The 19,605-nt window shown below is 31.4% G+C and overlaps 1 protein-coding gene across 3 annotated transcripts; it reads right to left on the bottom strand.

The window, feature by feature from the left end:
- Positions 1 to 204: 204 nt before the first annotated feature.
- Positions 205 to 2,888, bottom strand: LOC100853295 (uncharacterized). 3 transcript variants are annotated; one of them, XR_785243.3, is made up of 5 exons: positions 2,031 to 2,888; positions 1,861 to 1,932; positions 1,713 to 1,759; positions 1,471 to 1,588; positions 205 to 1,185 (listed from the first exon to the last, which is right to left on the bottom strand). XR_785243.3 is itself a non-coding variant. In XM_003635155.3 (4 exons), exons 1-3 carry the CDS (start codon positions 2,673 to 2,675, stop codon positions 1,754 to 1,756), a joined length of 723 nt encoding a protein of 240 aa, XP_003635203.2. In that variant the 5' UTR covers positions 2,676 to 2,888; the 3' UTR covers positions 205 to 1,588; positions 1,713 to 1,753. The 3 variants fall into 3 exon arrangements, 1 of the variants encoding a protein (XP_003635203.2); XR_002029550.2 differs by having other exon boundaries at positions 205 to 1,211; XM_003635155.3 differs by having other exon boundaries at positions 205 to 1,588.
- Positions 2,889 to 19,605: the final 16,717 nt, after the last annotated feature.

Raw genomic sequence — 19,605 nt, forward strand, 5'->3', positions numbered from 1 at the left:
AATATAGAATCTCCTTCTATTTTTTTTTTCCTGACATCAAAGTAATTTCAGAATCAATAAGAATGAAAATTAAAGGGGCATGCTAATGACCAAAAAAGGTTTCACGACAAATTAATGAAAATGTAAAAGGAACCCAAGAAAACTGTTATTAAGCAACCTAGTATGTCATTCCTCCAATAAAATATGATGTAAAATTAAAACTGACCTCTGGTCTGTTGATAACTGAAAGAGGTCAGGGGCTTGAGATTCTGTAGGTAATATAAGGCAGGGCAGCAGCTTCACAGTGCATGGAAAAGGGGTTCTGGTGAGGTGAGGCATAGGCTAGGGCTTGGCCATAACCAACCATTCAACAAATTAAAAAGAAGAAATCAAGGCAAAATCACAAAAAGGGAAGGGCAACATTTGCTAGTACAAAGGAAACAAGTTAAGAGTCCAAATAACAAAAAAACCTCAAGGCAATTACAACATAACATGAAGTAGAATTTGATAGATTTTCTAACATCCACATTGTCCAAATGGGAAAGCACCATACAACCTCAAATGCAGATATGTGTAAATCTCCATATCTTCTAAGTAACCATCACAATTATTAACTCAAAGCAGTTAAAACCAATGTCACTCTTAGAGAACATAATGGTTTACTCAAGCATCTAAGGGTACTAATCTAATTATGAAACAAAGACTTCATAGATTTTTCAACTCCCACACCACAGAGAAGATTGGCATGCAATTGTGTGCTGTCCCCATCATAATGCAGTATAATCTACTTACCTTTCTAAACAAAATTGTCTAGAGAACAGAAAAAGATACAGAAAGCCACCGAATTGAAGAACAGTCAACAGTTACTCAAATAAACAGCTCTGCTAAATATAATACAGCCATCTACAATGAAAATGACTAGTTCTTCATATATTCTTACCAATCATCAAAATCATTCAGAATGCTTTCAGCTCTTAATATCAATAATTTGTAGCAAATCATAATTATCAATGACCATCAATGTAAAAACGAATATTAAAAGGGAAAGATGGAGCCAAATAGAAACTCTCAACCTCATAGGGAATGTTCCTCTTGATGAAGCTAACTGAATTGAAGTATTCTTCCAGATGAGGAAGCATGAAGTGCATCCAATAATGTTTCCTGCATTGATTTAGGATTTGCAAACAAGCATGCTTGCTTGCTACTCTGCTCCCCCAAATCAGTAGGGAAGTCTGTCAAATATCATAATAATTAGGAAATCAGAATTCTTATAAACTAAAACCATCACACCACCTTAAAACCAAAAGCATTGAAATCCTCTCTATTCACTGGACTTTATGTTCATGTTTACATCTTAAACTACTTACGACAAATAAACCCAACTAAACCATGCCCCAGCACCATTCCCAAAACAAATGAAAGCAAAGAAATTAGATATCTTTCCTTTTTTCATAACTTCCTTTCCTCTTTACATAATTCAGTGCATTATACCTCCAACTGAGGTTTCAATGTCACAGTCGCTGTGGAAACACCACTCCAACAGCTGGGACAAGCTTTCCACCTTCTTAGGACCTTTAAAAATCACAACCTGTAACGAACATATCTACCTCTGCAAAAAGAAGAAGAAGAAGAAGAAGAAGAAGAAGAAGAAGAAGAAGATTATATTCTTAATACCAGCATAAATTTATCCAATAATAATTCAAAATATATGTAAAGAAGTTTTAGCAAGAAACCTTTTTATCTGGAACTAGGCGATCATCTGGTGAGAACATATCTACCTCTGCAAGAAGTATGATTAAAACTCTTAGTTCCATACTTAAAAGATTAGCAAGATTCCAAACGAAATGCGGAAACTTGTAATGATAGAACGAGGAAAAGGACCTTCGCCGGAGCATCAGGAAGTCGGTAAGAATCCGGTGTAACCCCAACCAGCCATAATCCAGGAAAAACGTTCTGCAAACAAACAAGGAAATCTTTGTTCATCACCAGACAAAACCTGCACATCAAGCACAACAAAAACCACAAAACAGAGCAAGTGATCGATCTCTCACGTCAAGCTGCTTCTGTACATTCTTCGCTCTCTTCTTCGGTCTCCGAGCAGGCTTCGATCCAGTCATCACAAAGATGTCTTCCTCAATCTCCTCTCGGGAGAGGGAGATCCAAAACTTCCTTTTCTCCTTCTTCTCCGAGCTATGCGATTCAGCGAAACCACGCAGTCGCAGCGATTTCGGCTGATTCTCACTGTGCGGAACTCCAGGAACCGCTTCCTGCAACTCTCCATTCTTAGGCGCCACTCCGATCTCAATCGGACTCTTCGAAACCGCTTTTCTAGGCCTCAAATTCCACGGCTTCTGTACTGATTCTTCTCCTTCACCTTCATCTACTTCCCCGCCTTCTCTCTCCACCAACGCCTGATTCTTCTGCGCCTTCTCCACCGGAGAAGGCGAAGCAACCGCATGACGGCTCCGCGCCGTCCTCGATCCGAGAGGCAGCTTCCTGTTCTCCGAATCAGACTCGTTCTTGGACCCGCCGTCAGAGTCCGGCTCGGACTCATTCTTCCGGCCATCCGGTGGCGATTCCCGCGAGGCATCCACCGGCTTCCTGCACCGATGATTGTTCATCTGGTTCTTCCCCCATTTCAAGAAGGACAAAGGGAAGTTGTGTAGAGGCTGTGACTTCACCGGCGCTGTCGCCATTGAGAACTATTCCACCTCCGGTAACATCCACTGCACGATTTCTTGATACACCAACAAGAACTCCAACCGAAACCTAACCCTAACCCTAGAATGCGACGCAGAAGAGTTTGCAACGAACAGAAGCAGAGGTGGTGCTCGAAGGAGAGGTGTTTTTAGAGAGAGAAAGAGAGCAGAAGAGGTATATCATATGTGTCACTGTGTATTTCTCTCCCTCTCTACATATATATGGGGACTTTGGCCTACGTCTACGGTTTTTTTTCTCCTAATTTACATATTTACCCCGGGTTTTCATATTATTTCCACTAGGGTCTTCAGGTCGCTGCCGTTTCAGGCGAGCGCCTGCGGTGTCGATTGCATGGTTCTCTAGAGCTTTTGATGTACACGTGGCACTTGCTTTGAAGTTCCGGCCCACTACTAAAAGTAGGACCCACTTAGAGTTTGGCTTTGGAATATTCTAAACCGTCTGATTACATAATTGCGTTACCCTAAGGGCTCAAATCCATATCACTTTTGGACTTTAGATTTGGTTACTATATACCTTTCTTATTTTTGTGGCATCTTTGGTACTATAGATCATAGAGAGAATACAAATATAATCTTACAGAAAATATGAAATATTATTACTTAAAGCATATGATTACTCTCCTGCATAATCCCCTGTTTAACTCTAAAAAGTATTCTTTGAAAATTAAAAATAATTGACTATGACGTGGGCTCACACGTGGTTATTTATCTATATTTTAGTATATTTTAAAAATTAAAAAAGCCACACTTTTTTCCAAATGCCAAAAATATATTTTTTTTACTTAATTTAATTTAATTTTAAATTGTTAGTAAAAGCATTTTATCTTAAGTATAAAATAAAATGTATTAATATTATTTTAAAACTAAGTTGCCAAATTTTATATTCACAATCAGGACACGTGGGTCAACTAAAATTATAGGAGTGAGACTAATGGAAAGTAGAAAAAGAAATTTATAAATGAACCAAATGAGACTTATAAGAAATTTTTATGAAGCAAACTGCTAATAAGGTAGATTAGCTGGATAACAATTATAGTATTTTTTCTAAAAATATTTTTTTCAAACTCATTTATTAAATATTTCTTAAAAAAAAAAACTCTAAATGATTTTTAAAATTTTTGAAAATATTTTATAAATTTTACTAAATACTTAGAGCTCATTTAGAGCCCGTTTGGTAATGATTCTAGTGAAAGTGTTTTTATTTGAAGTATTTTCTACTATAGTGTTTCTGTGAAAAACACTTTTATGATAATCAGAAAAAATGATTCTAAAGTGTTTTTGATAATAAATTGTATAAATATAAAAACACTTTTAATATTAATAAATTACCAAAAAGGACATACAATTTTAATTAAAAAAAATGCTATGATAAACAAAAAAACTTTTTATTAATGAAAAAACATCTAAATCACTAAAAAAATAATATTGAATAAAAGATAATTTTAAAATTAAAAAAATATATGATTACCTATTAATTTCTAAAAAAAAAAAGACTTTTTTAATTAAAAATAATAATTTTTTTTATCACTATACTAAAATTTTAAAAAATATTTACAAAAAACATCTAAATCAATAAATAAAAAAAAGAACATTGAATAAAAGATAATTTTAAAAGTAAAACAATATATGACCACCTATTAATTTCTAAAAAAAAAAAAAATTTCTAATTAAAAACAATAATTTTTTTTATCACTGGGGGGCATTTTTGGAATATTTTAAAAAAATTGAAGTGTTTTTTTTTTAAAAACACCTGTCAAGTGATTCTCTAAAAATCACTTCAAGTGTTTTTCCAAATTTTCAAAAGTGTTTTTTAAAATTTGCCAAACACTTTATTTTCATCCCAAAAACACTTAAAAGTGTTTTTAAGGGTAGAAACACTTTTAAAAATCACTGCCAAATGGGTTCTTAGTAATTATTTTAGGAAACACTTTTAATATTTCTAAAACTTTAAAGGGGTGTTCTGAATAATATAAAATATGTGATTCTCGATGTTTATTTTCTTTGCAAAGCTAGAGACTCATTCATCATTCACTTTTATGCAACAAGTGATTCTTGCAAACTGAATCAATCAAACATTCCACGACATTTAGAAAAAAAAATTTCAATTTCTAATTTCTAAGGTTTAAAATGAAATTTGAATTCTTTTATTTCCTCTTTTGAAAATAGGAAAAAATATTTGCTAACTTTGAGAATTTAAATATTATAATATATATATATATTGGTAAAATATAATTTTATAACTACTTAAGCATGACATATTATTCAAATTTTGAATAAAAATAATAATTGAATATTTGTACATTAGGGTTATATGATTTTTCATGGTTAATTTTTTATTTATTGAGTATATATATTTTTTTAGTCTTATTATTTAATAACAAAAAAACTCTCAAAATTTTTTTAAATTATATGAAAAGATATTATTGTAAATTTATTTCTTTTTCATTTCCATTCCTATTATTATCAAACATTGAAATGGAAACAAATAATCATTTCAATCTTACATTCCTAAATTCATCCAAATGCTAGAAATGGAATCATCAAATTCATTTCTATCCACTAAGAAATACAAATGGAAACAAAATATTTATTTCAATTCCCTATTCCGACGTACCAAACACCCCCTAAAATTTTTATCATTCAAGAGTTAGAAATATTAGAAATATTTTTTAAAATCACTTTCAATTGTACTCTTATAAAGTGTTTTTTATATTACAAGTGTTTTCTAAAAACATTATTAGACATACTCAAATTTATTTTGTTTCAACTTGACCTGAGAATATTGCTTAAGCGTGTAAATTTACGATGCACCAATTATATCACTTTATCATTACCTTACTAAGATATCCTTAAATAAGATCTTAAAAAAGTTAATGGTTGTTTATATCCTTTCCACAAGGAATTGAGATGTCCATCAAAGAGTAAGAAGGCCCTTGAGAGAAGATAGTGATTCTACCAAGTAAATTTATGTACTTTTTTTTTTCTTTCTATAGGTGGTTTTGCATGTATATCATGTGACTCATTATGTAATTGACTAATTATTCATAATAACTAATACTTGTTTGGATATAGTTTCTATTTTTTGTTTTCAAAAAAATAAAAAATATTTTTAAAAATTTGTGGTAATAAAAAAAATTTAAATCTAGGCTTAATCAACCAAATTATAGATTCAATATTTTCCTTTGATAGTTTCATGAAGAAAGAACATTAAATTTTTCCTTGGTATCAAAGCAAATTAGATTTAAAAATTAATCTTTTTCGATTCTTGATTCATATAATTACAACCAATGGGATCATTCATGAACAATTCTTGCATTTAAATAAGTATAGTATTCATAGAAAAGCTCATACGAATTTTCTTTAAAAATACAAGAAGAACAAGTTTGAAATTCTATTGAATTTGGAAGGAGATTTCCATTGAGGTGAATAGTACATATAAACTTAGGTTTGAGATATTTTATTTATCATATATAAGATGCACTTTTGGTTATGAATTGTCTAAAATCCACTAGTCGACCATCAAGTTTGAAAGTATTAGAATGGAAGAAGATGAAAATCTTTCTAATTTTTACGATGAATTCAGTGCTATAATTAATTCAAGTTTCAATTTAAGTGGGAAAATTCTAGATTTTGAATTAGTTTGAAAAATCCTTAGATACTTAACTAATTTAGGCTTCTATATCATACATACATACATTAATATAGCCATGGATTGAAAAATCGGAAAATGTCGCCGATATTTCGTTGAAATATCGGTTATCGGGCGGCATGGAAACGATAAACGGCACCGATTATCGATGGACGGAAAAATCGGCCAAAAATCGACAAAATCGCCGATATATCGGCGAAATATCGGTGAAGCACCGAAAAATCGGAGAAAAATCGCGATATTTCCTACCAGTCCAGCCCGCGCAGTTGTGTTTTTCAGCCTGGCTCAAAAATCGTGGATTTAGGGTTCGTGAAATTTAAATCCAATGGCACAACAGCAAAGAGACCCCTAAAACAGATCCAGAAAACACAGGGAGCAAAAGAAAAGCAATTTTTTTGGTTTTCTTTGGGAGTTTTGAATGGATTTTCTCGGAAATCAAACGAGGATGAATTTTCCCGGAAATCGAATGGGGATGGATTTTCTTGGGAATCAAACGGGGGTTGCAAAAAAAAAATTAATAATAACATGATTAGATTAGTACCTGCGAGGATTGAGATTTGAGAGTAGCAGAGGAAAATAGGGCTTTTTAGGGATTCTCTCGCTGGAAGACACCTTCAGAAAAGGGTTCTTGATGCCCGAGAGAGAAGTGGGTGCCTTTTTTATTTTTTTTTTATTTTTAGATTTAGGGGAGATAAAAAAATAAAAAATAAAAAATAAAAAAAACATGAGAACAATTTTCTATAAATAATTATTAATTTTCAACTTTTATTTGGATTATTAAATAAATTTATATTAATAAAAAAAGTTGTTATCACATTTTTTAATAAATTTTAAAAATTAAATCTCAAATAAGATATTTTATATAAATTAATTTAATTTATCATTTAAAATATAATAAAATATGTAAAAAAATCATGAGAACAATTTTCCACTCTCTATATAAATAATTATTAATTATCAACCTTTATTTTTATTATTAAATAAATTAATATTAATAGAAAAAGTTATTATCACATATTTTTAATAAAATTTTAAAAATTAAATCTCAAATAAGATATTTTATATAAATTAATTTAATTTTTCATTTAAAATATAATAAAATATGTTTTAATAAAAATATTTTAAAAATTTTAAAATAAATACTGTCTTCAACAAGATGAACTCCCTTCATCTAATAATATATTGAAACTACATCGATATCTTTCTTAGTATAAGGACTATTGCAATCTCATATTTCTTAACTCAATTTTAACTTTATACACTTTCAAAATTCATATATATTATTTTTAAAATTCAAATATCGAATCTACCAATATATCTCTATTTACGATATTTTTCTTCTTAATTATATATATATCAATTACACTTACAAGATAACTTTAAAATGTGTATTCTTACTTATGTTATCATTTTTTGAAGTTTTTTCAAGCATTCCTATTAATTTTAAATAATTTTCACTCCACCGATATTTATGAAAAAATATCCACCGATATTTCTCCGATATTTCCGATATATCCGTAAAATTGAAGTACCGATATATCCGTAAAAACCGATATTTCAATCTTTGAATATAGCCAGTCATCTCATGTCTCTTCATGCTGTCTTCTTTCTTATTATGGCCTTTGTCATTTTGTGACAGAGAAAAGTGAAGTGAGATTCATTATTTTTGAAGGGATTATTGATTGAATATTAGTTTTTGACATTATTATTGAAGGATTATTGATTGGATGTTAGCTTTTGATCTTATTTATGTGAGTTGTTGGTATTTTTCTTATTACTTTTGATTACAATTGTGCTTCACAAATTTGCTTTTCATTGGTAATGTTGCTCGAGTGTATGCAGGTCACATGTATAATTGCTAATAATAATAAATATAAAAATCTAAATAGTTTCTGTCATGTTGGTGTGGTTGGTGAGGAATAAGTTTTGAATAGTGGGTGAGGAATAGTTTGAATAGTTTTTTATTATGGGCTTTTTTTTTTTTGGTTTCTTGTGCCATTACTAGTAAAAATTGTTAGTGAGCTAGATTAGTTTGATATAGAGTTAAAATTACATACTAATCAATCTAAAGTAATCACCCGAGAGAATATGAGGGAGAGTATTTTGGGTATTGATCTTTTTTCATATTTAAATAGTTGAGAATATAAGTAACATATATATGCAATAATATAATAAATATAATAAAAATAACTGCATATTAAATACAAAGAGAAAAGATAGAGAAATGCAAATCACAATCGATCTACGTTCACTTTCCTCAAGCTCTAATTGATTAAAGGTTTTGCTAACAAAGCTTCTAATATAAACTTTTAAACTTTATACTTAGATTATGATATTAAGGAACCCTTATAACAATAAGACTTGTAAAAAGAACGTCTTCAAATTATCACCCTTGAATTATAGCTCCAATGGATCCTCTCAAGAGATTTGCTACTCTTGAGCTTCCTAAAAAGTTCAATTCTAGGTAATCCTCACAAGGTTTATAATTTAATGAGAATAAAATCATAGTTTATCAATTGACTTAAAGAATATAATTTAAGCTAAGATTGAAAAATGCACTAAGATGAAATATGAGTTTTAGAACAAAATACACTCAAGTATCTTTTTTAAGACTCACAGAAAATTCAATTAAGATTTGAAAATCTTTGCCCAACAATACATTAAGTTTAGTGTCTTTAAATAGGAGTTGAAAACTAAAAATAGCCATTAGACACCGTTGGGATTGACCAACCAACCAATTGAACCAACTAGTCATTAAGGAATTGCAAGTGACCATTAGACCATAAAAGCTTAATCAATCGATCAACCAGTTCAATCAGCTCTTGATTAATTGAGACTCTACCTTAATTGGTTAAGAACAACCTTTTAGACCTTATAAAGAGATTTGACTCCCCTCAACTAGTTAAGCCTATCTGGCTTAATTGGTTCCCTTGTACCTCAGCAAGCTTGAAGAAAATGTAAGTATTGAGATTAAAATGAGGCCAAGAAACTCCAACTATTAACTCCTTAATTTTTGAAAAACCTTTTAGAAAGATTTTAATCAAATTAAAATTTAGGTTTTTCCTTAAAACAAATTTTCGTCCAATTTATGAAAAAAAAAAATATAAAGTCAATTTAACACGAAATGAACTTAGGAGTGTTAGATGCATAAATGAAAAAGGTAGTGCATTATAATCCTAATATATTAACAAATAAAGCAACCCTATACAATATGATCTTGGTGAACCTTCTTCTTAAGATATTTTTTTTCCTTTTTCTTGATTTCATTTGGTTTGATATATCTTTGTAATTGTCACTTTGAAAATGTTGTTACCTAATCACACTTAAAATGATATCATTAGTTTTAAATATTATTTTATAAACATTAAAACTAAGATTAACTAAACCTTGATCTAACATATAGGTTGACAATTTTGTTCTAAATATTATTAGTACGGATCTACATACTTCCATGAGATTTTTTGACTTCAAAAGTTCAGTTGCATCAAGCAGGTAATTGACATGTTAGGTATGTATAAGGACATATTGGTAAGCATAATGGGAATACAAAATCATCACATAGGCATGTAAATTTTGTTACAAGAAAACATACTTGAAATTGAGTGAAGAAAACACAAAATTACATGGTGAGCTAAAACATGGCAAGTAAAGCCTATAAGAGCACTCAAGTGTGGATCTTGCTTTTTCAATTATTTTAAAATTAAAAAATCCATGTTCTTAATTGGCTAGACTCTACCATTAGAGTTTGTTCTTTATAATATGCATATAATTGCATAAATTGATGATATCACATTACTCTATGAAGATATTCTTCAATTCTTAAATTCTATCTTAAGATTTGAGAAGAATTGGTGATGTAGCATCTATGTTGAGGTAAGTTTATGTACTTAATTACTTTTCATAATTAGTTAATTTATTTTTTGATTGACTACATCCACGGCTTTTGACATTTGCATTTTTTATGGAGACTTTATAAGTTGTCTTCTAAACACATCACGTGTATTGAACATTTATTTATAGTATTCTATTAATTGGATAAAACTAATCTTTGACTTTTATCAATTAGGCTACAAGTTTCATCAATCAAGGGCATAAAACTTTTCGAAAGAAAATCAAAATTTTTAGCATCCAAATGATATAGAGTTCAGGTTTAAAGTGACCCTCATGGCTATTAAAATACGGGATTAGGTTCACTTTTAAAAAAATATTCAAAATTACCTCCTTCTTGCCACATGCCTTTATCCTTTTTTTTTTAAAAAAAAAAGAAAAAAGGAAAAAGAAAATTGCTAGAGGCTGTGACTTGTATTTGAGGCTTTAGAAGTTTAGAAACAACATCTTAAAATAGTAGCTTGGGTAAGTATTTAGAAATATATTTTAGAATTATGATTTTTAATTTATAAAGAAACCACAATTTTTGTTGGATGACAACAATTTCAAAATAAACTTAAGATGGTGTTTGTTTTTTTGACTTTTTGTTGAAAATAATTTGTTTTTAGAATTTAAGTTGTTTGTTTTTCTATTTTTTTTATAATTTATTATAAAATTTTTACTAAATAGAAAAAACCAAAATATGTAACTTTTTCAAAATAAAAAAATATAATATATTGGTTTTTCTTTACTTTTTAATACTTAATAAAATAAAATACTATAAAAATAAACAACTTAATATTTAACACTATTAAGCATTAAGGTTTTATTTAAAATTAAGTAAAAAAACAAACACCATTTACTCTCTTGCTTTTACTCACCTAAGGGATCATTTTAAAGAATTTGTAATCTTAATCTTGTTACAAGGTAATAACAAATTGTAGACTTTTAGTTTATATTTAGGAAAATATTACATCAAATTTTCCTAAATTAAATTTGTTAATTTTTTTTAAATCTTAATAAAAAGAAAAAAAGAAGGAAAAATCAATTAATTTCTTATTTTCAAAACCAATTAATCTAAATTAATTTTCAATATGAAATTAAGAGAAATTTAATTTTTAATTCTTATTTAATTGACTTAAAATAATATTTATGGTAGAATAAAATTTCTGTTTTAATTTATTAGTTGAATTGAATTATAAATAGTAAATGATAGTGAATATTTTTATAAAAAATAATTAAATAATATTTTTCAAAATAAAAAATTTTAAAATTTGTCACTTATCTTTGCCTTATATGGAAAATGGGAGGCCTTCAATCTCCAGCGCATGATCCCAGCCCATCCCTCTCTCTCTTTCTCTTTCAATCTCATTCGCCGAATCATTCTTTTCGCAAGGATTCCAATTTTTTTTTTCTTTTTATAATCAATATTGAAAGAAAAAGTCATCGCAGATAAGGTTTTTCTGTGTTCGGAGAACGACGTTAAAAAAAAAAAAAAAAAAAAAACAAAGAGTTTTCGGTAAGTCCATTTTTTTACGCAAACAAAAAAGGCGTTCTAAAAAATATATTGGATAAAAATATTTTCAAATTAATAAAAATACACGAATTTTGAATAATTGAGTTGCTATTTTTCCTTTTTTTTTTTTTTTGAAATATACCAAAAGGTGTTTTTCATAATGTTATTTTATATACTTGAATTTCTTTTACCCTTGAGCTTTATCTTGAAAATTAATTTAAATTCATTGTTTTTCAAATTAATAAATAAAAAGATTAATTTTTAAGAGGATAATAAGAAAAAGATTAAGGGTCTGTTTTTTAGAAAGAGTAATTGTGAACCCCGCATTTCGGCTCATGCGTTTCTCACTCGATGGCGAGCTTGATTTTTATTTGAAAAAATGATCTTTATTGATTAGGAAAAATGACTTGGAGTCGCCACTTATTTTTGTTTTATTTTTAAAAAGGTGATTACTACCAAAAAGTGCTATTTTGTAGACCTAATTATAATGATTTTAAGCACCTTTGTGTAGTAATCATATTCATTTAACCCAATTAATTCATTAAGGTCCTTAGTAATTGGTTTTAACCATTTTGTGGCAAGTTTACATGTTTATATCAGCTTATGAATCAATTCAAGCATGCCAAATGATGGAGGAACTACTTGGACAAGTTAAAGCAAGGTTTTAGCTACACCAAAGCAAGCCAACAAAAGGAGAAAAGCAAAGAGAAGCAAAGAGAAGCTAAAAGAAGCAAAGAGGAAAACAGAGGACAGCAGCTGCAGTCTTCTTTGGCACTTTTGGAGCACTTCCCGAAGTCCATTTTCTACATGCTATATACCATTTCAAAGCTCAGAAAGTCAAGAATCCAACGGTTCAAACCATGTACGATTTGAAGCTGAATTGAGAAAGATATGGCTTTTGGAAGATAACTGCATCAAGCTGAGGGACAATTTCGCACACCACTGTTCAAGGTGCGAATTCCTCAGTCCACTGTGCGAGAATTTCGCACACCTCAAATCAACGTGCGAAATTGGAACTCCAACGTGCGAATTTTCCCCTGTTTCTGCCGACTCCACACGAGATCTTTTCTTTTAGATATTTTTGTATAAATTTCCATTCTTCTCCTTGTAATCCACGAATCATAAGATTTCTTAGCTAGGAAGGATTGGAAAAAATTCTCTATATATATTCCCTTGCATCCGTTGTAATTTATCATCGATCAATATATAGAATATACAGAGCCTTGCTCTGTTTTTCTCTCTTCTCCTGTTCTTCCCCATTTCTATTTTCTTAGTAGCCAAACAGCCTCTGAGGGCTTTTCCTCAGAGGATGATTGGCTAAAACTTTTAGTTTCTTAAAGTATGGATGTTATGTGATAGCTTGGATGCAATCCCATGGAAATTTCTCGCACCCGAAAGGTAAGGTAGTCGTTTTTCATTAATGGTTCATTAATGCAAAGTTTGGTTTTTATTTCCTTTTGACAACTTCCAACGGCCAATACTTGATAAGCTTTTGGATTTCTATCCATTAGTTATCTCCTACGAGCTATTGGAAGGTGAGGTTTTCAATTCCAAGTTTTGCATTAATCCGTTAGAACCAATTTCAATGGCCATTGAAAGGTGAGTTTATCACTTGGAATGACTTTGAGTTGCCAATATTTGGTAAGCTTTTGGCTTTAGACCATTAGTTATCTCTTACGAGCCATTCAAAGGAAGTCTAAGGTGAATAACCATTGATGAAATTCACTACCATCTGTTTTGCCATTTTAAAGGATTAAAACTTGATTTGCTAAATCCATACCGGTTCGGGAAGCAAGCATCACCATAGTTGCAACCCCAACGCGAGGAGCCTATCCTGAGATTTCCAATTTGCATAAGAGCCAAAGCATAGCTATCCTATCTTTGAGAAACTTGTTTTTACACCCTTTCATTTTAGTCTTTAATGTTAGCTTAGATTAGTTTAAATCTTTCTAAAACATTTACATCTTCTTTTAAAGCTAACATCCATAAGAAAATCACCTATTTTCCTAATTTGAACATCACTTGTGTTTGCGAAAACCCTTCCCAGTGAATGATCCTAGAACCACTATGCTATAGTAGCTTGGCTACTTTAGTAATAGTATTCAAGGTATAAATTTTGTTGATACGCCTTTAAAGCTAAGCTACCATGAGTCGAATCAAAAGGTAAACAAAATAAGAAAGAAAAACCCTAAGTGTGACTCCTTATTTTAGAAAAGGTGGTCTACGAAAAACCGGATCGGGTTCGAAGGTCAGGTTACTTATCAGGAAGGTACGGTAAAAAACCGTAATACCCTTCTAAGTCCCTAAAAACGAGTCTCTACTAATAAAGTGAAGCAATCATGGCAATTGATAAGTAAATCGATGAATACCCAAAGTGATCATGCACGTATGAGAGTTCGAATATGCATAGACAATAATCAGATGGAAAGTGGGTACGTACCTCGACAATAAGTCATCATGCACTATCAAGAGAGAGGGTTAGTGCACAATTAAGGAATAATAGCATGCATGTCAGAGAGCAGGATAAATAAATCATGTATGATAACCAAGTCAATCAATCAAATCAATCAATTGATCATAAGATCATGTATGTGGGGCCTCCACCAAAGCCCGATTATTTTTGCACTGACCAAATCCGTAAATTCCATTATTCAGAATTACAAAATTTGATTTTTTGCTTATTTCAAAACATTTTTTTAAAACAGAGGAGGTGTGAAAATGGCTTGCCAGAAAGAAAGTGGCAACCAATTTTTAGTAAAAATGTGATTTTTAGGACCTAAAACCCTAAGGATGAGAATTTAAAAAAACTATAATTATTGAAAGGGTTAGGAGATTGGAAAACTATTTAATAGCTTGAATTTGAAAAAGATGTAAGAAATAGGAGTATGAGAGATTATTCATAAAAAAAACAAATAAGGATGAAACATAGAGAGAATGACAGTTCAGGAGACTTGGTCGTCAGTATTATCGGAGTTTGCTTTTTGATTCTGGGCGTAAATGGATTCGGCGGATCGTGAGTGTCTGACGAGCCAAGTTGTCCGAGGAATCTGAATTGTCGGCTGCGGATGCTCTTCGGGTAAGCGCTATCAGAGGATCCGGACATGTCTGACAGGGGAAGTTGAATCGCCCTCTCCCATCCGGCGTTAGGCGCCGGATGTGAAATACGCGAGGAAGGTAGAACGTCGGCCTGGGCAGAATTCCGGATGTGAGACATCCGGAGAAGGTGGGATGTCAGCGGACAGAATTCCGGATGTGAGACATCCGGAGAAGGTGGGACGTCGGCGGACAGAATTTCAGATGTGAGACACCCAGAGAAGGTGGGACGTCGGCGGACAGAATTCTGGATGTGAGACACCCGGAGAAGGTGGGACGTCGGACGACAGAATTCTGGATGTGAGACACCCGGAGAAGGTGGGACGTTGGCGGACAGAATTCCGGATGTGAGACATCCGGAGAAGGTGGGACGTCGGCCTGACATAATTCCTCCTCGGGTGGAATGAGCTATGTAGCATTTTTTTTAGGGAGGATCCCACAAGTAGGTGAAGGTTTAGAGAGAGAAACGGGTTTGGTGGTATGGTTAAATGGGTGTACACATGGGTATGGTAGAACACGGTTATGAGTAGCATGAAGGATGGGTATGGGTTGTATGGATATGGAGGCTTGGGTGAGTGGATTTAATGAGTATGTGAAGGAGTGAAGGGTAGCATGCACCCGTGAGTCTCCATGTAAGTGAGGGAGTGGGATGGAGAATGAATGAGAGGAAAATGGGTGTGGTGGAGGATGCTTGATTCCTGCAAGCTTGAGTGAGGAAATAGGTATGGCTAACGCGAACAGTGAAGAAGGCATAGGCATGTGGTAACTGTGTTATTCATCATGGGAACATGAAGCCTTTGCTTGGACAAGTTAAACTGGATCGAACTGACAAGCTCTTTCCCTGCTCACTCTGCAAAATATACCCAGGTAGTTTGCTACTTTGCTTCACCCTCAAGCTAACGAATCTCCTCTCCAGAAAATGCCAAGAATAGAGGGGAAAGATGGAGAAAAAGAAAAAGAACAAAAAAAGAAGAAGAACAGAGCAATGTATAAGGGAAGATAATACCACTAAAACCAAGCTCTGCATCACGAAGACCAAAAGAGCTTTCAAAAGAGCCTGGTGGGAGGATCTCAATGAACTTAACACACAAACACAAAATATATCTGACATGCAGCTCATACAGGAGAAGACAAAGATCAAATAAACAAAAGTCCGAAACAGGTTTACCTCCTTAGGCAATCAAAACACTATTCTGAATATCAGCAAGAAACGTAAGGTGATCCTAAAAAATAAGATAAGATAAAGTAAGAGATAATCAAATCTGACTGATTCTTCTCCTATCTCTCCAAAAAAATGTCTTTTTTTCCTTATTCCCCCTGTCTTCCTCTCCCGCCGTTCCCCCCTTCCTCTCCCGCCGTTCCCCCCTTCCTCTCTTTCTTTCTTGGTGTCCTCCTTTGCAAGCCACTCTTCTGCCCTCCTATTCACTGATCAGCAAGCATGGCTTGCCCAACCACTCTCCCTGCTGCTGCACGCCTGCTACAGCCGGCATCAAGCCCTCAGCTTCATGGCTGCCTGTCCCATCTGGCCGGGATTCATGGTAAGAGAGGGGGGTCCCCCTCACACTTCAAAAGAATAACCAAACCCCACTCTAACAGCCCAAAAGCTCTTTTGAATATCCTTCAACAGGTGTCTCCACCCCATTGCATTTCCAACCTACTACCTGATTCACTGACCACCCAACCAAGAAGCAGCATCTGACTCTTTAAGAGCCCTCCACTTGGCAAAAAGTGTGACCTGCAGCAAATGAAAAAAACAAGCCCCATACGGGGGGCTATAGTAATATATTGATTTTTTTTTTACTTTTTAATGCTTAATAAAAATAATAATAATATGGACCAATTTTATTAATTACTCTATATATATATTGTAATAATTCATATTTCTCTCATTTTGTATCAATCTTTTGATATAGTGGATTCATTTTCTTTTATTCATAATTTTTCTCATTTAGGGTTTTCCATGTTAATTTGTGTGTTTTTAATTTTCTTTTTCTTTTTTATTACCTATTTTTGTTATTTGTAACAGTTTGTGAAAGATAAGTAGATATTAAGATTTTTTTAATAAAGATAATATTATTATGAAAAATGGGTTGCTTAAAAAATGAATAAACTTACGAAGGTCTGCTTGTTATTACCATTATTATACAAATGTTCATAATGGCTTAGTGTGTATGAATCAATGGCACTAAAACGACAATGGTTGTTAAATGCATTGATATGGACTGCAATCCATAGTAAAGGCAATTAAATTGGATTGTGATGACATTTTTTTACGCATACATTGATATATATACCCAGCTTCCAGGTAAAGCTTCTTGGAGCTTTGCTCATAAATTAGGTTTTGGGGTCCTGAAATGTATTTATAAAATATCATCAATTAAGTGATGTCACGTATATATTTTCAATTCTTCTTATTTTGTACACAATTTTATTTGTTTATTTTCTTACTTTGATCTCATTTATTTATATTGTACTTTAATGAGTTAGATCTTCTCATATATATTAAATGGTTCCGATTTGAACTTTATTAAGTATCATTATATTACCTTGACATTTTCCGATTTTGGGAAGCTGCAAGAGCATTCAACTTCTATATCATATTTAATGAAACCAAAATTTGAATGTGAAGTGTCCATTCTATTACTACTCAATATCATTCCGATTCTCTTAATTTGTAGAATTAAAGTATTTTAAAAAAATATTAAATTAAATAAAAAATATTAAGTTAAATAAAAGTATTTTTCAAAAATATTGATTTTTTTCTCAAAATCAACAAAGGACATTTTTGGAAATACTGAAGGATGATATCCTTCAACTCAATTTCCATACTTTCATTGGGTCTTGGGCTCAATTTGAAAAGTTATATGGACCTTTTGTTAATTTGGGGGTTCATCTACCCCCAAAAGATAATTCTCCCCATGGGTAAATTTTATTTGTACTAACCTGGCCTTTAATGCCTTTCTCTCTTTAATTTACACATTTTGCATTATTTGCTATGTTTAAAGCCCTCCTCTTCAATTCTCACTTTTCATTTTTTTTCTTTTGTAAAAAATAATATGTACAACGTTTTCTAAGTTAATATATTATTGTAATATTGTATTTCCTTATATAATAAGGAAAGTTGTTGGAAACACGTCTATACATATTTTAGGTTATGAAAAAAAAAAAAGTCATGAGATGGAAATGGACTTGTAGACAATATAGGAGGTAGATAAAGCTGTAAGGATGAATGAGATATACTGGTTGAATAAGAGAGTTTGGTTGATATAAGAAATGAGAAAATATGAGATGTTTTGAAAATCAGTAATTGTATTTAGTTCTATTTTCTATAATATTTATTATAATATAATAGAAAATTTTTATTTCATTTATGGATATAAGTTTAGTTGATCAAACCACGTTAAAACCGCATGTACTTTTATATGTGATCGTTTTATCTTTATGTTCTTAAATTAATATTATTTGCATTAAAACTTCTATTGACACAATAATGGATCATCAATGATTGACGACTCACTTCATGACTTTTAGGGACCATGGAAGAAAACATTTTGAATACAATATTTGGTGTTGAAATTGATATCGAAGGTATGGACTTCTCTTAGAAAAGTCATTGCTCCCATTACAATTGATAAAAAAAAATAAAATTGAAAAACATGTTAGTAACTTAAAAAAAAAAAGGATTATATTGTTGCAAACAATATTTAAAAGACTTCAAAAAATATATGTGACATTAATCTTGTTGCAATAAAAACTCTAATTTCAAACTAAAATAAATTTTTTCAATTTGTTCAAGACAAATGAATGAACAACATTACAATGTTAGAAAAAAAAATTTAATATTTTTACCGAGTCTTTACCAAGAATATTGTCGCTATGTTTCAAAACCAGTTTTATTTTCACTCTCACAACTCAATGAATGAAAATACCCCTAATGAGTTTAAGAAATAATATTTATTTTTGGATATTTATTATTATTATTATTTTTTGTATAACTTTGCCAATGGCATAACATTGCCAAATTATCAAAAAAATTCAGTTATTCTATTGCTTTTAATTTTTAATTTAAACATTCTTGAAATGATTTAGGCCTTTTTTTTTAACTTAATGTTAAATACTATTTGCTTTTATTTCTTAACTTTTTTTTTTTACTTATTATTTATTTTAAGAAGTTTTTATTCATATAAAAAAAAGTTAAAATATTTAGCTTTTTCATTAAATATTAAAAATATCTTTTGAAACAATTCGAACACAATTTCAACACGACCTCACGCACTAATACTTAATACTTAACAAAATAAAATAATAAAAAGTAAATAATTAATACTAAAAATAATATTTAATTGTATTTAATGTTAAGTTAAATTAAGTTCAAAAAATAAACACCACCCGATTACCACGCCATTGATGTTGCTGGTAACAAAGGGAAAGTCAAAAAAAAATAATAGAAATGTGAGAAAACTAGTAAGGATTGTCTGATTGTCTGATTGTCTGGCAGGTAGAAAGACATTAAGCAAAACCAAAGCGGCAGACTTTCCTTTCTGCGGGCATGAATTCTTTCTTTCTATCCCATCATTTGTACCTTTTCCAACAGGAGTCGGCTTGAAATATGTGGATCATGGCACCATCCTCTGCCTTTCCCCCGTCAGGCGGGCGTAGGACCGTCAAAGGGAAAAATCAGCACTTCATTTTCACGGGATGCTTCTTTTCCATTTTGTATCTACTGCTCGGCACACCCGGCACCCACCCTTTCAACGCAGATATCACAATTATAATGCTAT

The sequence above is a fragment of the Vitis vinifera genome, chromosome 2 (assembly GCF_030704535.1).
Source record: "Vitis vinifera cultivar Pinot Noir 40024 chromosome 2, ASM3070453v1".
NCBI lineage: Eukaryota > Viridiplantae > Streptophyta > Magnoliopsida > Vitales > Vitaceae > Vitis > Vitis vinifera.